The sequence below is a fragment of the Schistosoma mansoni genome, chromosome 4 (genome assembly GCF_000237925.1).
Source record: "Schistosoma mansoni strain Puerto Rico chromosome 4, complete genome".
Lineage (NCBI taxonomy): Eukaryota > Metazoa > Platyhelminthes > Trematoda > Strigeidida > Schistosomatidae > Schistosoma > Schistosoma mansoni.
Genome location: NC_031498.1, coordinates 6,041,717 through 6,059,252, shown reverse-complemented (window position 1 = coordinate 6,059,252; position 17,536 = coordinate 6,041,717). Strand labels below are relative to the sequence as shown.

The window sequence follows — 17,536 nt, the reverse complement described above, 5'->3', positions numbered from 1 at the left end:
CATATGCCAATAAGAGACTGACCAGTTGCATTTCTGAACATCAATGGGAAGATTCAAACAAGTAATACTAAGTGAATTCAAACTTTAGCCCATCGCACAAGCAAGTGGCTATCAGGACTCAATAGCTGAGAAGATAACGCGATGGAGTTTGAAGCGAAAGATACTGGGTTGGAGTCTCAGAGTGAACATCAACCCTGAGATGCAGGTACATCCAGCTGACGAGTCCCAAATAGGATGAAACGCGCGTTCGAGATTCAGAACATAAATCTTAAGGCTTTACTTGCCACATAAGCTCACTTTGATCTGCTGTCAATGAACTTCAACATCTCACGGTAGAATCTAGAATTGTAAGAAACGATTAAATATTTACTTTACGTATTTCCTTTAACTGAATTAAATGAGCAAAGATAACAGTTTGAGTAAAATATCATAAATTTACCTCATTTTGTCAGGTTTTCGTAAATTGTCCACAAATTTTAATATTTTCATTTAAAAACAACACAACGAAGGTAACATTTCCCTACTGGCCTAGCTGCTAGAATGCTATCTATAATTCATCTGAAAAAAACTTATTTAAAATAGTTCAGGAACTTTCTAAGTTAAACAGGATCTAATTTTAGAAATAACCTATTTTACATTACACTTGTAGTGATCCAACTTACAGATACTAATTTATCATTGATAATAATTTACTTAGTAGGATAAAAGTGTATAGACACAATGGGATAATTAATGTAAGCAAAACTTTTATACTATGCTCCACAGAAGATACAAATATTTAAATGTTATAAGACCCATACGATGGTTTTTCTTATAGAATAGTTTGGTAAACTAAAATAAATTCATTAAGTCAGATAAAAGAAAATGAAGCCTGTAGTAATATTGTAGTGAGGAAGAACACGAGTGGGGCACAACGGAATGCATTTGGACACGAAATATCCCAGTAAAATCTGACAACCATACAGTAAACAGTTAATTTGCAAAATAACAATCAATTGTCTCAATCTTAACTGTTCCGTTTGCAAATATCAGTCCGTCTTCTCTGATTTTATTGTTAATGCATTTTCATACCGATTGCGCTTCATTCCTGTTCTTTCCTTATCGATCTTCTGCCAAAATACATTCTATGCCTGACTATCACCATATACTACTTATGTGGATATAAGTAGACCACATCACAATATATATCTTACTATAAAAAAGGTCAAAGTTGAAGTGTCGGTGTGCTTCACTTTTGTTTGCACATTTCTGAGTAAATAATAACTAAATTCTTCTTAAGCTCAGTAAACTCTGTGTGATTTTATTTTTATTTTTTTGTATAAATAAGTTAAACGTCAATATGTAAACTACTTATTACATTTCAGATTGATCATTTTAAAATACCATCAATTTTAAAACTTGGTAATCTTGCCCGTTGTCGTATATGGCATGATAATAAAGGATCATCACCAAATTGGTATTGTGAATGGCTTGAAGTAAAAGAAGTTTTAATACCTGGGGAAAAAAATTTAGCATGTAACTGGAAATTTGCTTTTAACAAATGGTTATCCGTAAGTGACGATAACAAACAACTATTGAGAGATGCTCCATGTTCTGAAGTTTATATGAATGATTCCAAAGGTCATAGAACTATTGATCAAGAATCTATTGAGACATTATTAACAACGGCAGATTCTATGAATATATCTGACTTAAAAGATAATCCTGAAGGAAAATTAGGTGAGAGAAGCTTTTTTTATATAGTGAAAATTCTCATTCTGACATTCAGTAAAAACAAACAAATAAGGCGAAGACATTTTTATTCAATTAAATTCCCATCTCGTGTCTACATTAACATATGACAATGAAGTAATACTCATCGAGTAGTCGCACTATGTATTTATTATAGGATGTCATAGTGAATATAAAATAGTATTGAGTAACTGATAGAAAGTGGATTGTCATAATCCAAGCGATCATTCCAAAAATTCAACTGAAAGGTTACAATATTACAGAATATTTAAAAAGAATTAAGCATATATTTAATGTGTACTTATCGATTCAACTACATCTGCGCAGCCAGTTATATAGGTCGTATAATTCAGCAAGTTCATTTTGTTTTAGTGAAGGACAGGTAAGAGTGACCAGGTGTTCTATTCTTGCTCACTTGGTGGGAACAGAATATCAAGTTGACCTGAGTAAATCTATTAAAGTTATCCACCAGATTTCATCAAATTTACCGCATGATTTACAAGTTCATCTTTTATATATTGCGGTAACTATTGGAATCACTGTTCGTAAACCACACCTTTGCATTCAAACGAAGTTTGTACAACCACTCTCTCTACCTTGACCATTGATACAAGAGTCAGTTTTAGCTGAAATTTGATTAGTCAAACTTTTTCAATGTTCAAAAAAATTTTGTCCACTTTTGCAACTTTGCATATTCTCAACATTCATCTCTTCATTCTTCCATAACTACCATAAGACTGACCTTCCAACAAAATATTTTGTTACTTCTTTTCAAACATTATGTAATGTAACAACCTTTTAGCTGAATTCTTCAGATAATCACTTGGTTTATGACAATCCAATTTCTTTCAGTTACTCAATACTATTTTATATTCACTGTGACATCCTATAATAAATACATACTGAGACTACTCGATGAGTATTACTTCGTTGTTTTAAATCATATGTGTCAATGTAGACACAAGATGAAAATGTACTTGAATAAAAATGTCTTCACTCTGCTTGTTTGAACTACATTTTATTTTGTCAAAATAAAAGCTTTTTATGGTGCAATAAATCAATACAGAACAACAGATACGTAACAAAATACCTATAGTTCCTTCATCTCTGACTATCCTTTAAAATGCTCAATTAGTTACATCATACAGTGCTAACATCTAAGATAATCTTCATTATTTTTTTAGTTGAAATCGTGAGTCAACTGAAGCTAGACCACCATGGAAAACCTCGAAGCACTGACGGCCGTTTTGTCATATTATGGGACTCCTCAGAAGTGCGCATCCACGATCTCGCACTCTCAAGATTTGAACCCAGGACATACCAGTCTTCATTAGTTCACAATATTTTTTTCACTAGCTTTAACAAAATAAAACTTCTGTATTTCAATTTATTAATTTTTTTATTCCTAACCTCACCAAGATAATTATGTATTAAGCAAACAGTTAAAATCTTCCCATCATCCACCCCTTCATTGTTTGGAACAAATTGATTGTTTAGGAATACTTTATATAGCAATCCAATTGCACATGGCTCCTGATTTCGTAAATTTGAGAATTCTGTAAAGAAAAAAATTATAAGTACCTAGTTGTAAGTATAATGATTATACTACTAATACTACAGACCTTGAATTTTGTCCCTGGTATAGTTGTACAGTTCAACATGCAAATACAGTCAACTACATGATAAAATTTGACCCGTGTACTAACCAATATCTTATTTGGTTTCGCGGTCAAATCGGACCTATATCTTCACTATAACTTTTATTTACTTAGACCATACTGTGAATACATTACCAACATAAATGTCTTAAACTAGTTTATAATTAATAAATGCCATTTGTTTATGTAAAGGTGTTAGTGTGGTCTTCTGGGTTTTAGATAAATCCCTGTACTTTGGTTATATAGATCTAAATGCATAAAATGCTGGCATGATATGACGGTGAGTGTAGATCACTCTAATTAGATTCAAAGGTACCTAAGGTGATTTATTAACAAACTTGATGATTTATTCTGTGACTGGTGAGGTCCGACCTTATTGAAAGTGCAGCAACTATCAACTGCGGGAATAAATAATCTCATTACTTCAAGAAATAAAAGTAAGGACCACTGAAGTCTGACTCGGAGGTTTAAAGGTATAATGATAACCACACCATATAAAGAATCTGAGTTGGTTTTCACTTTCGTTTGTGAACAAGGACTGCTCAGGAGTCCTAAACTAAGTCGAAACACTTGTTCTGTGTCTTCATCTTCTTAGTGGTCGTCCAGTTTATATCACTTCTCAAAAACACTTTTCTTCTCCACAGGCTGAAGTAAAAAGATATTTAATTGAAAATGAAAAATATATTTTAGACCAATTGTACTTTATTTTCTACACCTTTTAAATGTTACCATAATGATTCAGTGTATGTACATAACAGCTTAATAGTCTTTTAGTGATAGATAATTATTCAACCATCCTGCTGCTTATCATTTTAAGAGGAACTATCTAAATTATTTATTTGTCATAAATTTTTAAAATCCTCAAGATTTTTTTGCTACTTTTTGTGATTATTACTGACTATTTCTGAATCGCAATAGAATATAAACTCAACGATTTCAATACCAGTTTGTTCATGTTCATTTTACCTAAATATGGTTGCTTTCATTCAAGTACTTATTCCTTGTAAGATGAACAAAGTTATGCATCTTAAAAACCAGATATGTGTTGATATATGTCTCAAGCATAAGTCTTAACTTTTAAACGTGGTTAATTTTCAGCAGGTATTATCAGAGACAATTGCAATGTAAGGTGATAAATATGCTTATGAATTATAAACTAATAAATATATAACTCTAGTTAGAATTTTGTTATCATTATGATTTTTTTTCTAATCACTTAACAAGATCGTCGCAAAATAATAAGTTTTTATAGAACAGATGGATCGTAGCAGTGAATCCAAGACTTATTTGCCGTCTTATTTGGAATAAGATTTACCTTTATCCTAGGAGGAATGTTAAAATTAGAATTCGAACTCATCACCTTTCATTTCAAATTCAACGGATTATCCACTAATTTTCTGAGTTCATGTAATCACTAACTTATTCAACAGGTTAAATATTTATACCATTATTAGAATTTCAACATGGAAATCTAAACCTATGCTTATAATGGCCTAGTAATTCTTTAGCTGAGAAATCCTGCCAGCTCACAACATAAATCTATTCTGAAGTTGATTGAAATCAATAAATTTAACATGGAACATTATTCCTCTAAGTTATTCCGATAGAATTAATATTTTCACATTATTACTTCAGTAAACTCACAATATCCAGTGAAACATTACCTATTTCCAGTAAGTATTATCTGTCTTCACTTTTTATTTGGTTTCTGCTAGAAGTTTATGTAGTACCATCTTAAAATCAATAATAACTAATTTGAATCGTGTAACTAGCAAGAACTGAACGATGACTTAGATGTTTGAATTCCTTGTATGAATGTGCTAACTATACCTTCTACCTTATTTGTTCACTACATAAACTACATTTGAAAGTCTTTTAACAATGCTCTCTATTAACACATTTGATTTTCTATTGTACAATCAAAAATCCTATTATTGATATATTTTATGGCTGTTAATTATATGTAATAGTTATAAATCTATTTAAATTTTATTAGACTTCATTTATTTTTTTCACCGCTAATATTTATTTTAGTATATGAAGTAGTAATAGAAACTGGAAATCTAAAAGATTCGGGTACAACTTGTGATGCTTGGATCATTCTAGAAGGTAAACATGGTCGTAGTCCGAAATTAGAACTAGTTAATCAAGTTGGCAATCCAATACTTCAAATTAATCAAATGAATACATTTCAGTAAGTTTATTTTGTCAAGTTTTTTATTTGCTTAATGGAATTCATGGAGTTCTGATTGAAAGACTCATTGTTATCAGATAGGTTCACGTTTGAAATGTTCATTAATTTCAATAGACCAATAGGTCTAGGATTCGTGTCTCGCGAGACGGGATCGTGGATGCGCACTGCTGAGGAGTCCCATACTAGGACGAAAAGGCCGTCCAATGCTTTCAAGTTTTCCATGTTGGTCAAACTTCAACTGACTCATGATTCAACTATTAAAAGATATATAAGTAACTATTTTGAATTAACAATATACATTCAACTATTTAAGTTACTCCATTAGAAAATATGATGGTGGTTTTCACAGATTACTATTTGGATATCATAAATTAATGACGTCCTTAATAAACTGTTAAATATATAGACTGGAATATAAAATTTAATACACAATTAACACTATTTAGATTGGAGGTTTATCAGACTACTTTTCTTGAAAAGTATTCAGAACCCTTAGTCATAAGATTATACTAGACAACGTAAAGAACTGTTCTATCCTTAGACAGGTTTATATGTTCAAATATAAAAGTATCAATTAGTCAATAAAATATTTATTGATAATTAGTGAAAGGAACCAATCACTGACGGCTTCCATTATTATTTCCCATTTCAAGACAGCTATGACTTTCGAAGATAATATAGTTTTAAGTATATGCTTGTTCTCATGAAATTTATCTGCAACAAATAACTGACCAATCTTTAATTTGCACTAAAAAGTGCATTTACATTTGTTTAAATAATGATGATACGTTTACGACACGTAATTAAATAACTCAGTGAAATCATACGTGATATAAAAATACATAAAATTCAATTGAATTTGTTGAAAATAAAGGTATCAACTCGTAAAGACTACTTCACGATCTACTTAATAAGAAGCAATCTCCTTCCCTAACCATTTTATCAATACTTTCCTTTAATAATTAGTTTTTGTTACAAAACACGACATGATGAAGTACAATCCTCGCATTTACTGTTGACGAGTATTAGTAATCGTAATATTCATCTAAATACTTTTGTTTCTCTATCATTATATCTTAAGATTACCAAGCTTTCCACTGGGTGATCTTGAGACTATTCGACTAGGCATACAAGAACGAAATATTAACAAACAAACAAATCCAAATGATATTCAATCACAAAAGTGGTTCTGTGAAAAAGTAAGCATAAAAGATCCAGTAAGTAAACGGACATATATATTTACTATTCATCAATGGTTAAGTGTTACTCCAACTTCAAATTTGAAAAAAGATGTTCTAGTGAATTACAGTAAAATAATTGAAGATCCTTATAAGAAAGCATTTAATGAGCTAAAAAGTAAGTATCAATGTTATTTGTATATTAAATTTCTGATATTTCAATGAAATATATGCGCTCGACAATTTGACCTGTTTTAGTGAAGTACTTTTCTTTTCTATCAAACTGTGATTAATAATAAACAAATTCGCTATCCATGTTTTATTGAGCTCTCAAACTCATATGTGAAGATCAATGCCTAATTTATTAATATTCAGATTTCATTTCATAGGAAACATTAGGATTAGTGGTCTACTAAGTTAGAATGATTAATCTAAAAGTTGAGTTCATAAGTCAATTGAAGCTAGACCACTATTGAAAAACTGGAATAATTGGACGGCCATTCCATCCTAGTGTGGGACTCATGAACTCAACTACTAGAAGTACTATAATATCCACACAAAAAAACCTTTTCCGATAGTAATCTAAAAGTATTAGGTTTAATATTGTCATTTATTAAATTAATTACATAACACTGAATTATTTGCCAGTTAAACTTTGTAAATCTATTTCTGTAATTGACCATTGAAAACCATAACATTTAATCATATGAGAAAACTAAAAGTATCTGTAACCTAAATGTAAACTATTCAAAAGAAAAGTTTATTTTCTGAGTTAAGCCTGTAGTTTACCCATAACTTGCTATTGCTGGTGAGTGAACATAAAGTGGCAACAGCAGTTCTTTAATATAGTACATCATCTTATTATGTAATCATTGCAAAATTTAACTATAATTTTGTTAATTTCCCAAAATGTTGTAATAGTAAATGGTCATAAAGTACTAAAATCTACATCAATAGGTTTTCATCAAATTTTTAAATATCATTATTCAAGTTGGACATCTGAAAATTCTCTACTTTCATATAAGAGTAATGTAGCTTATATAAATAGCGAGTAAACAACACACTGAACAATGTCTAATAACTTTGATATTTGAGGAATAGACAAGTCATTCTAATCTGTCTTTTTGTTTGCAAAAGATATTTTTGTGCATTTTCTTTATTATTCTGTTCATCTATTGAATTCAGATTTCACCTTAATGTAACTCATGTAGTTAATTATTATAACTAGCTTAAATAGTCATTTTGTACAATTTTTCTAGTATATAAATTCGAATTAAGCAGGAATAACCATCGATAGCATAATAATATGAACACGCATTGATCTGTTAGAAGCTTTATTTTTGCTTCATTCAAATATACGTCTTATCTTATGTTCTAGTATAACTAGTGTAAAGACACAGTCATTCAACAAAAGTAATCCTCCTTTTTAATTCGATATTTTACACACTCGAAAATGAATTTTTGTGTCCACATTAGAAGGCTTAACTTTAATATTGATGTGAAATGAAGACTAGAATGAGTAAACAATCTTTTCTGACTTAAAACACTATTCAAATATAATGAAAACGATGCCTTGTAACAAAACATTGCATCGAATAAAACACTAATATAGTTAAAATTAATTGTCTACAATATTTTGTGATTATCATGTCATGGGATGTTTAAGATTTCAAATTTCAAAGGATGCTAACATTGAGATTTGCATTCTACTGAGCTATTTATTGTCACTGTCAACGGGATGTTACTTGCATTACTTATAGAAAGTAAATAACTAAGAATAATTCATTTCAACTATAAGTAATTTCTGTATTCAATGAAATATTGAAATAATCTTATCAACAAAGGCTTTATATAAGGGGTATTAAATAAGCAGATTTGTATTTTATGAGCTGAATTATTTCAGACGAAAAGCTCACTACTTTCAGAATTACTTTTGATTTCATTGTATATATGAATAATATAACGTTTGAACTATACTATTCAGTCTATGGATTACAAAGTGTAGTCTTAGGAAAACTTATTTCAGATATGTTACACAATTCTTATGGGCTCTTTCTGTCAATATTACAGAGATCAACTAAAGGTGCTTACATTTAAACCCTTTATCTCTGTAAATTTTTATTTATCTAGAATTAATATTAATACATTATTGGTCAAACTATTGAAAAATTTCCAATATTGTTATTTTAGACAAACAAACTGTCATGTATAAAGTTTCTATATATACTGGAACGAAAGGATGTGCAAATACAGATGCCAATATTTTCATCACAATGTTCAGTACCACACCAGGCTTAAATTCTGGGCGGATTGCTTTAAAACGAGAAAACAATAATCTGTTTGACAGGAAACAACTTGACGAATTTTATGTTGAATCTATCGATTTGGGTAGGTAAAATTATGATAGTTTGTAATCAGATAGCCTAACTGTAATGGACGAGAACACAAGTGAGGATAATACAGTGTATTTAAACACGAAATTACAGAACGTCTTAGTAAAATCTGAGAACCATATAGTAAATACTTCATTTGCAAAATTTCAATCAATCGTCTTAGACTTCATTGTTTCTTCGCTTCCACACCAATCATTCTCCGGTTTTTTTAACCTTCTGTCGCCAAGTACTTTACTTTCGATTGGTGATAAATACTACTTATATCTGTCAACACCAGTAGCACACACCACAGAACTACATAAATAAGTCCCATCTTCATTGAATTCATCCGTTCTATAAAATGCTGTAAAAAATCGTATTTAAACTGTGGGAAGTGTAATATTATAACATCATTTGGATAAGTGAACTGATTTATAGTACTACTACTGATAGTATTAGCAGTAGTAATTATCAACAATATTTGTTCTAAATTGAGTCATCAATTCAAAGAGAAGCTTGTCCTTTAAATTTGAGATGTTCTTTCTGATTTATTAGCCTCAGATACACCGAGTTGAAAGTGATTCTATCCTTAATTCTTTAATAGACAGAAACTTTTTTAAATTTTATATAAGCTTTCGGAGCAAACATAAACAATAGCTTACAGGTTTATCAGAAGTTATTTCAAATATACTAGTACGAGGGCCCACCGTATATTCTAAGGTTACATAATCTACATAGTTCATTGAGATTTCATCAGCAAATTTTATAATATTTATATAACTAGTGTGTTCCTAATTTTCGGTGAGCTATATTTTACCTTTAAACTAATACACTAGTAACAATTCTTTTTGATTTTTCAGAATCTATTCAACGGATTATTATAGAACATGATAATACAGGTGTTAGTCCTGATTGGTATTTAGATAAAGTACTAATCACAAACCAGACAAACAATCAGATTCATTTATTCCAATGTTATCAGTGGATTTCAAAAAAGAAAGGTGATTGTAGATTATGGAAAGAATTACTGGTCTCAAATTAAAATAAATTCATGACATTGAGAGTGAAAAACAGTGACAAACTAATTTCGTCAACAAAATTGTTAATAATCATCGTGTTAATTAAAATGATAAATTTTTTTAAAATAATTGCTTTAATGTGTTGATAAGCATACAAACAGCTGTTACTACGTAGTACTACTTCACTATTCACCAACCATTGCAAAATCAAAATGTTTGACATTAAGTTCCGCACACAGTCATAGTATTCAGATATTACTATTGATATATGTGGTACTTTGAATATTCGTTTGTTAGATTAGATACTTGGTATCAGGTGGTAAAATTCCAAGTGACAGTTAAGTACATAACTTATGGTCTATTAATTTACTATAGTAAGAAGTCTTGTAGATCTCGCAACATATTAGTGATCTATTTTTTCATTAAAATCCAACGGATTTATGTGAAAGAACATTTGGAGAATGGGACGATCTTTTCCATTCCATCAATCTGGATAAATCACAGGCAGTAGTCAGTTTTAAATAGTGCCGACAACGTAAAAAATGTGAGCCGATACAATATACCAGGGTTACTGCCAGTACCACAATGGAAAAATAGGATTTATATGCCATCAAAGGATCCTTATAATAAACAGCTGCCTGAACCCAGATGATGGTTGCTTTGATTTGCCAGCGAACGTCACCTTACTGAACTCCTGGTCAGTCTTTCTAACCTAATCATAAGGAAGAAACAACTGCAGTCGTAAAATTCAAAGCACTTCTTATAAAATCCAGTTATAACATTACTCTGTTTTTCCAAAATATGACTTTGAACTTCACTTCAAAGCTATAGCTGTTTCAGTTCGATATCAAATAGGACAGAGAAAATCAAGTGTGAACAAACCCAAATGTATGTGAACTGCTTTACACTATACAATAGTTGCCTAGCGTGATCCATCCTAACCTGTTTGTCAGACATCGCGATTCCATACGACACGTGAAAAGCAGATAATATATTATCAGCATCAAGGTACACATGTGGCTAGACGAACGAGAAAAAATAATTTACGACTGTCTTTAGCTGACCCGTGAGACAATCCACATCGTTCATCGATCGATTCGCATCAGTCGTCCTTGACTGTCGATGTTCACTGCACCACTCAAAATTTAGTGAGTAGTGCCCTGGTGTAGATATAAATCTCGTTTGACGGATGTTTTAGTCGGAGTTAAATGTTGCTTCGGTTATTCAACAGTACTACAGTAAAGGCTAAAGACCTTCAAGATGCCATAAATATTTGGAGTTTGACAACACCTTAACCAGTCATACTTTCTGTGATCGAAACGTGCCAACCCAGTGAAATCAGAAGTCAGAAGCGTAGAGGCTCCAAGATATATTTGATAGGCTATCTGTATTTCGAGAAATGACTGATGAGAATTTGTAGGAGAAGTTGAGCACAGCAAACTCACTCGTGATTTGGTGCGAAAGCATGATCGAGCGCCTTAAGCTAAGTGAGTCCATTAAAACAAATAAGGTCAGCATCGAATGTCGAACACTTACATAGCTACTTATTTTGTTGATAAATTGATTTGTTTTTTGGGGAGAAGTCGAGACGAAACAAAGTGTCACGCTGTGTCTTGCGTGCAGTAATCGTTTTGGTGCTCTCAAAACCTTACACTTCGTCCAGAGCGTGTTGTTGAGAGTATGCCGTCCGATACCACCGAAATGTCATCGTGATCGTTGATTATCGGGCGAGGTATCGTAAATGCAGGACTCGTATCTTTTGATTGTACCGAAAGAAACCCGATATGAGTAGCGTTTTCTCCTAAATACGCAGCTTCGATGCGATCGATACTGATGCAATCGTTAGTTCCGTTCTTATCAATTGCATAGTACTCGGGTTTACGCCGAAGATCTTTGAAGGGTCCTTCGTATGCTGATTCGAGGAGTCGTTGATGTGATTCTCGACATACAAAGACCTGTGTACTATGTCGCAAGTCAGGTTAAACAAAAACATCAGTTGATTGAGGTCGAGCGTGAGCAGGTTTAACTGAACGCATTGCGCTTGCAAGCCTGCTCGAGTAGGATTTTAGATCCATGTTCAATGAAGAAGACGAAGGATCCACGAATTCTCCTGGAAGTTGGAGTGTCGTTCCATAAACGAGTTGAGCTGCAATGTATCCAATGTCAGCTTTCACTGCATTACGAATACCTAGTAGGACGAGTGAAAGAGCGTCTGTCCACTGTGAAACGTTTGAAGCTGATTGGGTAGCTTTTAGTTGTCGATGAAAATGTTCTACTAACCCGTTTGCTTGTGGGTGGTAGGCGGTCTTTCGGAAGTAAGTGATTGAGGTAAGATGGTGGTTGGAGGTGGTCAACAGGAAACCCTGGACCCGGGTTTCGTGCTACTTGGCACTCGTCAGCAAGGTGTACCTGTAATCTTGAGGGAACTGATGCTCCCTGGCGGATTCGATCCCGTGTCACTCAGCTTCACAGTCAGAGACGTTACCACTGAGCTATTCGGGCCGCAACCAACCTCCTGTAGGACTGAGATGTAATCACAATCAACTGGCGTCCGCGGTCTGTAGTGATGGTTGAAGGGCAGTAGAAATTCGCTACTCACCGTTCGACGAAGGCGCGAGCCACTGTTTCTGCAATATTGTCCTTGATGGGTGCTACTTCCGGTCAACAAGTGAAATGGTGTACACAAGTTATGAGATAAGAGTATCCATGTGAATCTGGTAAGGGTCCTACCCAGCCCAGATGAACACGCCCAAAACGAGCGTCGGGAATTGTGAAAGAGTACAATGGACATTTGTTGTGTCAAATGAACTTAGACTTCTGGCAGTTTACACAATGACGTGCACACCCCCTTACGTCTTCGTTCATACCAGGCCAGCAAAACCGTTTTGCTATAAGCTTGGTGGTTGCATGAACACCTGGATGAGAAAGTTTGTGCAACGTATTGAAGACGTTGCGTCAATAACGTTTCAGCACGATTGGATGATCTCTATCTGAAGATGTGTCGCATAGTAAGGTTTACTTACTTGTTACCATCTCTTTAATAATTAGTTTTAGGGTTGTTGAAGGTAACTCGTTCCGAAGATCACTTCCTTGTATTTGAAGCCCGGCAAGCTTAGGAAGGTTGATTCCTTGTAAAATGTTCAAGAAAATCATTCGAGACAAAGCGTCTGCAACTAGATACCAGCAACAATCAGGGCTACCTGTCTTTTAAGATATATAGACATAGTTTTTGTGAACTACTCCTACTAGTAGTTTGGGAGCGTCTATGGTCATGACGAATATGAAGGTAACGTGTCAGAGTATGACAGAGCTACCTAACGTCATTTCGTGTCATTTGAGGTTTTCCTTTGACTTGAAAAACCTCGACTTTCGAAGTTCTGACGATCTCCACAATTCGGCCAGCAGACAGCCAGGATGTCCACGGCATTGTTTTGAAATGAGAGAAACAATGCCTGAACCTGTTGAGAAAAATTAGACAAGTAAAGTTGTCTGAGCAGGCCACCGTCAAAGGTCCGTTGACCAATGGCCTCTCTAATCGAATGTTGAACACTTACAGAGCTATTGGTTTTGTGGATTTATTTACCGCTATATGCTTGTGCTGGATTATAACTGCATAGGCTGCAAGCAACGTCTCAATCTCTGACTAAAGTAAAGTATGAAACACATAGTATGAATATTATAAACTGTGAATATAATTTGCGTAGACAATTTACATACAAAACTTACCAGCCCCTGAGAAGATGTGAGTTAGAATTTCAGGTTGAAAAATTAATCATGAATTTGAAATCAAATCATATTTTAGGTTTGTTTTACTTTGTAATGTAAAGAGTGTCAGTTTGAAATAGTTGACGTTTCCTTGCTTTTTTGCTGCACCTGAATGGTGAAGTGTTTTGTGTAACCCATAGATTTTTAACCACTTCTGACGTTAGTTTGTCACTAAGTTTTCCTAAGTGTTCTGGTCACGACCAGTCAAGCAAATTTGGCAACTTTTCTCAAAAAACCCAACATATCAATCTATATATTGCGGAAAATTTTGTGTTTTGAGAAAATTTTAGGGAAGCTGCTATAGAAAAATTTGAAAAAGTAGCACAAAAGTCTTGAAATTTCCCTAGATCTGGGAAAATCCGCAAACGTTCGTCCAATAAAACGGACAAACATAGAGCTCTCAGTGACTTTTAAGAACTTTCAGCGTTATTGGCTCTGTCTCTTTGTTACTTATAATATCTTTTCGACCACAGACTAAAAAAGAATGGTTTCTCACTTGCATCTTGTTATAAACATATTGGACGGGAGAATTGTGCTAGATCTTGCCAATTTCCATTGAGAAAAACTTGACGTGTCAGTTTCGGCAATCCTTAGTAGTTAAATTTCGAGGCATTTAAGGGCGTTTTCCCCAAAAGTCAGGAGATGCTAACTATATTATTCTCATTGTCCTTTCAGCTCTCAGATCTATGAATCGAAAACAGTAGCTTGAGATCCTGTCATGGTCATCTCTCGTGAGTGTCTAGTCTGATGTAGGTAATTGTGAACAACCGAAGTCGTTAGTTGTACTTTTTTGCTGCAATTTCTTTGAATAGTTAACTTACCTTCCCAACAGGACTCATGACTATCTTTACTCAGACCAGTTTCCAAAACTTATTAGGTGGTCTTCAACTTTGTTCTCAGCGATAGTAAACTTTATTGGATCTCACAAGTGTAAATTAAATAATCCGGTGATTTCTCTACTCAGTCTCTTCAACTTACTTCCAATTAATAGTTTCACATTATTCGTCTCTTGTATTTGAGACAGACGTTCCAAATATGATGCATTGAGTACTTCACAAGCGCTGGACATCTCCGTCATAGTGTAATGGTGGCTACCCAAATTTTGATATGAATAATGAGGTTTCCAACTTTTGTCAACTTTTGCCATCCGTTTTTTTAACGGGTCGGAAATATGAATGTAAGTCAGATGCATCTCAGGAGACACTACTGTGGAAACAACTTCGAAACAAGATGGAAATCTGAAAAAAATGTATAGATCATTCTCTAGATATATACACTTCTTGATTCCTGGTAGAATCATGTTGCTTTAGGTCATGAAATCTTCCACAACATTATCAATAAGTGAGTGACATTTTAAGTGTTCTTAAACTCACTGTATTACTAAAACAATAACAAGAATAAAATATCTTCATTTGTTAGAACTTATAAGATATGTTATAATTACACAGTTTAAAGTGGGTGTCATCAGAAACTTGAGAATTTTGATCTGTTTCTCCATAAATTATTAGTATTGACTAATATTTTGTTGAAGTATGGTATGAAATATAGAACATTCACCTATGGGACACTAGGTTTATGTAGGATCTACACATTTTCCATTATTGTCATATTTAGTTTTCACTACATCCATGTTCTTGTATTAATTGAAAATATTCCTTGATCGAGGATAATTGATCATAACTATTGAATGCTTAAAGAATTTTATAATATTGCTGGGATTTATGTTTATAAGTGATCAACATAGTACTTCACACATTTTATATTTATCTCATCTTGCTATTTGTTGTTTAGTTCTAGGAATACATGAAACCTTGTTTCATCTTTATATTCTGTAGTTAATATTTTCGACAGTGTTTGAAATTTTACCCAAGACAGTGTCGATTACCTTCATGAACTTTGAATTGTCTTGTGTTCAGTGTATAAATCTTACAGAGGTTCTTTGGAACTTTCAAGTTGTAGAGATTTTTTCTTCACTATTAGGTGCCAGAATAGTTTTAGATGAGACGTTTTGAATTTTAGAGTACATTTTTCAAGGAGGCTCCTAGTTAGTATGAATATTCTGAACTTGAATTGATTGCCTATCCTACCACTAAACATTACTAGGAATTTCAACATTTAGTTAATTAACATAAAAAACGTAGAAAACCAGTTTTAACAACATAACGATGAACATGTTCAAAAGTATGGTGAAAATATTGTGGAGTTACTCGAAATTGTTCAAGTTATTTCATATTACATTTCTTAAATTTTTTGATATAATAAAAAATTAATGTTTGCAAAAAATCGTTAACTTTTTAATTTTTTTTCACAGATAAATCGTATTGAACTGTGATCTTGTATCGACAAGTGAACACAAATACAACGTCGAGTGGAATAATTTCTATCATCTTAATCTTGATGATTTAGCCCTTTCAATCTAATATATGTTCTGTTCCATGGATTTATGTTGATCTCGATTTAAATCAAAAATCCTAAACAAGAACATATTCCAAGATGTGTGAAATAGAGTTATACAGAAAAACGAAAATAGATATTCCATTGCTGGCTGCTGGAATGATTTTGTGCATTTTAAGTTGTTTGATGATTTCTGTTGGAATAGCTAGAGTACGGGAAGATGTTTGGATAGCGGGAATTCTTGTAGCTATTGTGGGTTTACCGCTGTTCTTGTTTTCCTTAATAGTCTTTTGTGTCATCAGAACAAACAATTACACGGAAGTGTTACCAAAACAGTATGTGCTCGGTAAAATACCACCACCTACTTTTACAAGCATACCTTCAGCACTTGGATCTATTTATCATGCGTAAACTTTTTTTTCATGAAAATACTTCATAACTCATTTACACATCTTTTATTTTTCTCCTTTCATTGATATAATTAAATTTTGGTCTCATTTCATATCGTTATGTTTAGAACAGTTGAAATATTTCAATGAGTTACTACTTTTTATTACTTTTTGACGATTTTCAATGAGTAACGATTGCTCTTAGTTATACCATTTCTTAATTTTAATCCAATTACTTGGAAATATATAAACTAAGTAGTTTTAATAATTTATGACTAAATATTTTAGTTTCTAAAAGTCCTAATGGTTCTTTCATAATAATTTTTGAACACTTTTCGTATTGTTTGTATGGTTCGTGGGCTTGTATAAATGATAAATTCATATCTGTTGACAAAGTGTTATATCGATTACCTGTCTGGATGCCCTGTTAATATATGAACATGATGATTCCCATCAATCAGAGAGGAGTGAACTATCGATCAGAGCAATGATACACGAAAAGCCGTATGAGCAGTCTTGAGTACTTATCAGTCCTGCTATCTGCCTAGCTCAGTCAGTTAAGTCCAGAACACGAATAACAGCCTCTGCAATATGAATCATTATTCGCAAACATACTGGGTTTATATACCAAACAAACTGACTACATCTTACCATAAAATAAAAAAATAAAATTTGTACAAGATTTGGCCAAATGTGGCTGTGAATAAGGGGAACAGTAATTACTGGACTAGGGACAACTCAAGAATGATAAATCGTATAATAATAGTCTGTAGGGTAAAATAAAGCTAATAACAAGAGGGACCCAAATATGAATAGTTACTTCACTATTATACAAT

The 17,536-nt window shown here is 32.8% G+C and overlaps 2 protein-coding genes across 2 annotated transcripts in view; both read left to right on the top strand.

The window, feature by feature from the left end:
- Smp_149310 (putative loxhd1) overlaps positions 1 to 10,175 on the top strand; it is a gene marked incomplete at both ends in the record, with an annotated part of 62,152 nt that extends 51,977 nt beyond the window's left edge. The window contains 5 exons of the mRNA XM_018796645.1: positions 1,365 to 1,719; positions 5,424 to 5,583; positions 6,665 to 6,939; positions 8,952 to 9,149; positions 9,994 to 10,175. Of these exons, the coding sequence (XP_018651766.1) occupies positions 1,365 to 1,719; positions 5,424 to 5,583; positions 6,665 to 6,939; positions 8,952 to 9,149; positions 9,994 to 10,175 (1,170 nt within the window). The remainder of the gene's footprint in view (positions 1 to 1,364; positions 1,720 to 5,423; positions 5,584 to 6,664; positions 6,940 to 8,951; positions 9,150 to 9,993) is intronic.
- Positions 10,176 to 14,018: 3,843 nt separating this feature from the next.
- Smp_050760 (hypothetical protein) lies at positions 14,019 to 17,090 on the top strand. The gene is made up of 2 exons (XM_018796644.1): positions 14,019 to 14,076; positions 16,229 to 17,090. Exon 2 carries the CDS (start codon positions 16,411 to 16,413, stop codon positions 16,720 to 16,722), a length of 312 nt encoding a protein of 103 aa, XP_018651765.1. The 5' UTR covers positions 14,019 to 14,076; positions 16,229 to 16,410; the 3' UTR covers positions 16,723 to 17,090.
- The last annotated feature ends 446 nt before the right edge of the window (positions 17,091 to 17,536 follow it).

What these genes read in the sequence shown, in the direction of transcription:
- Smp_050760 (XM_018796644.1), top strand. Translation starts at nt 16,411, where the DNA reads ATGTGTGAAATAGAGTTATACAGAAAAACGAAAATAGATATTCCATTG.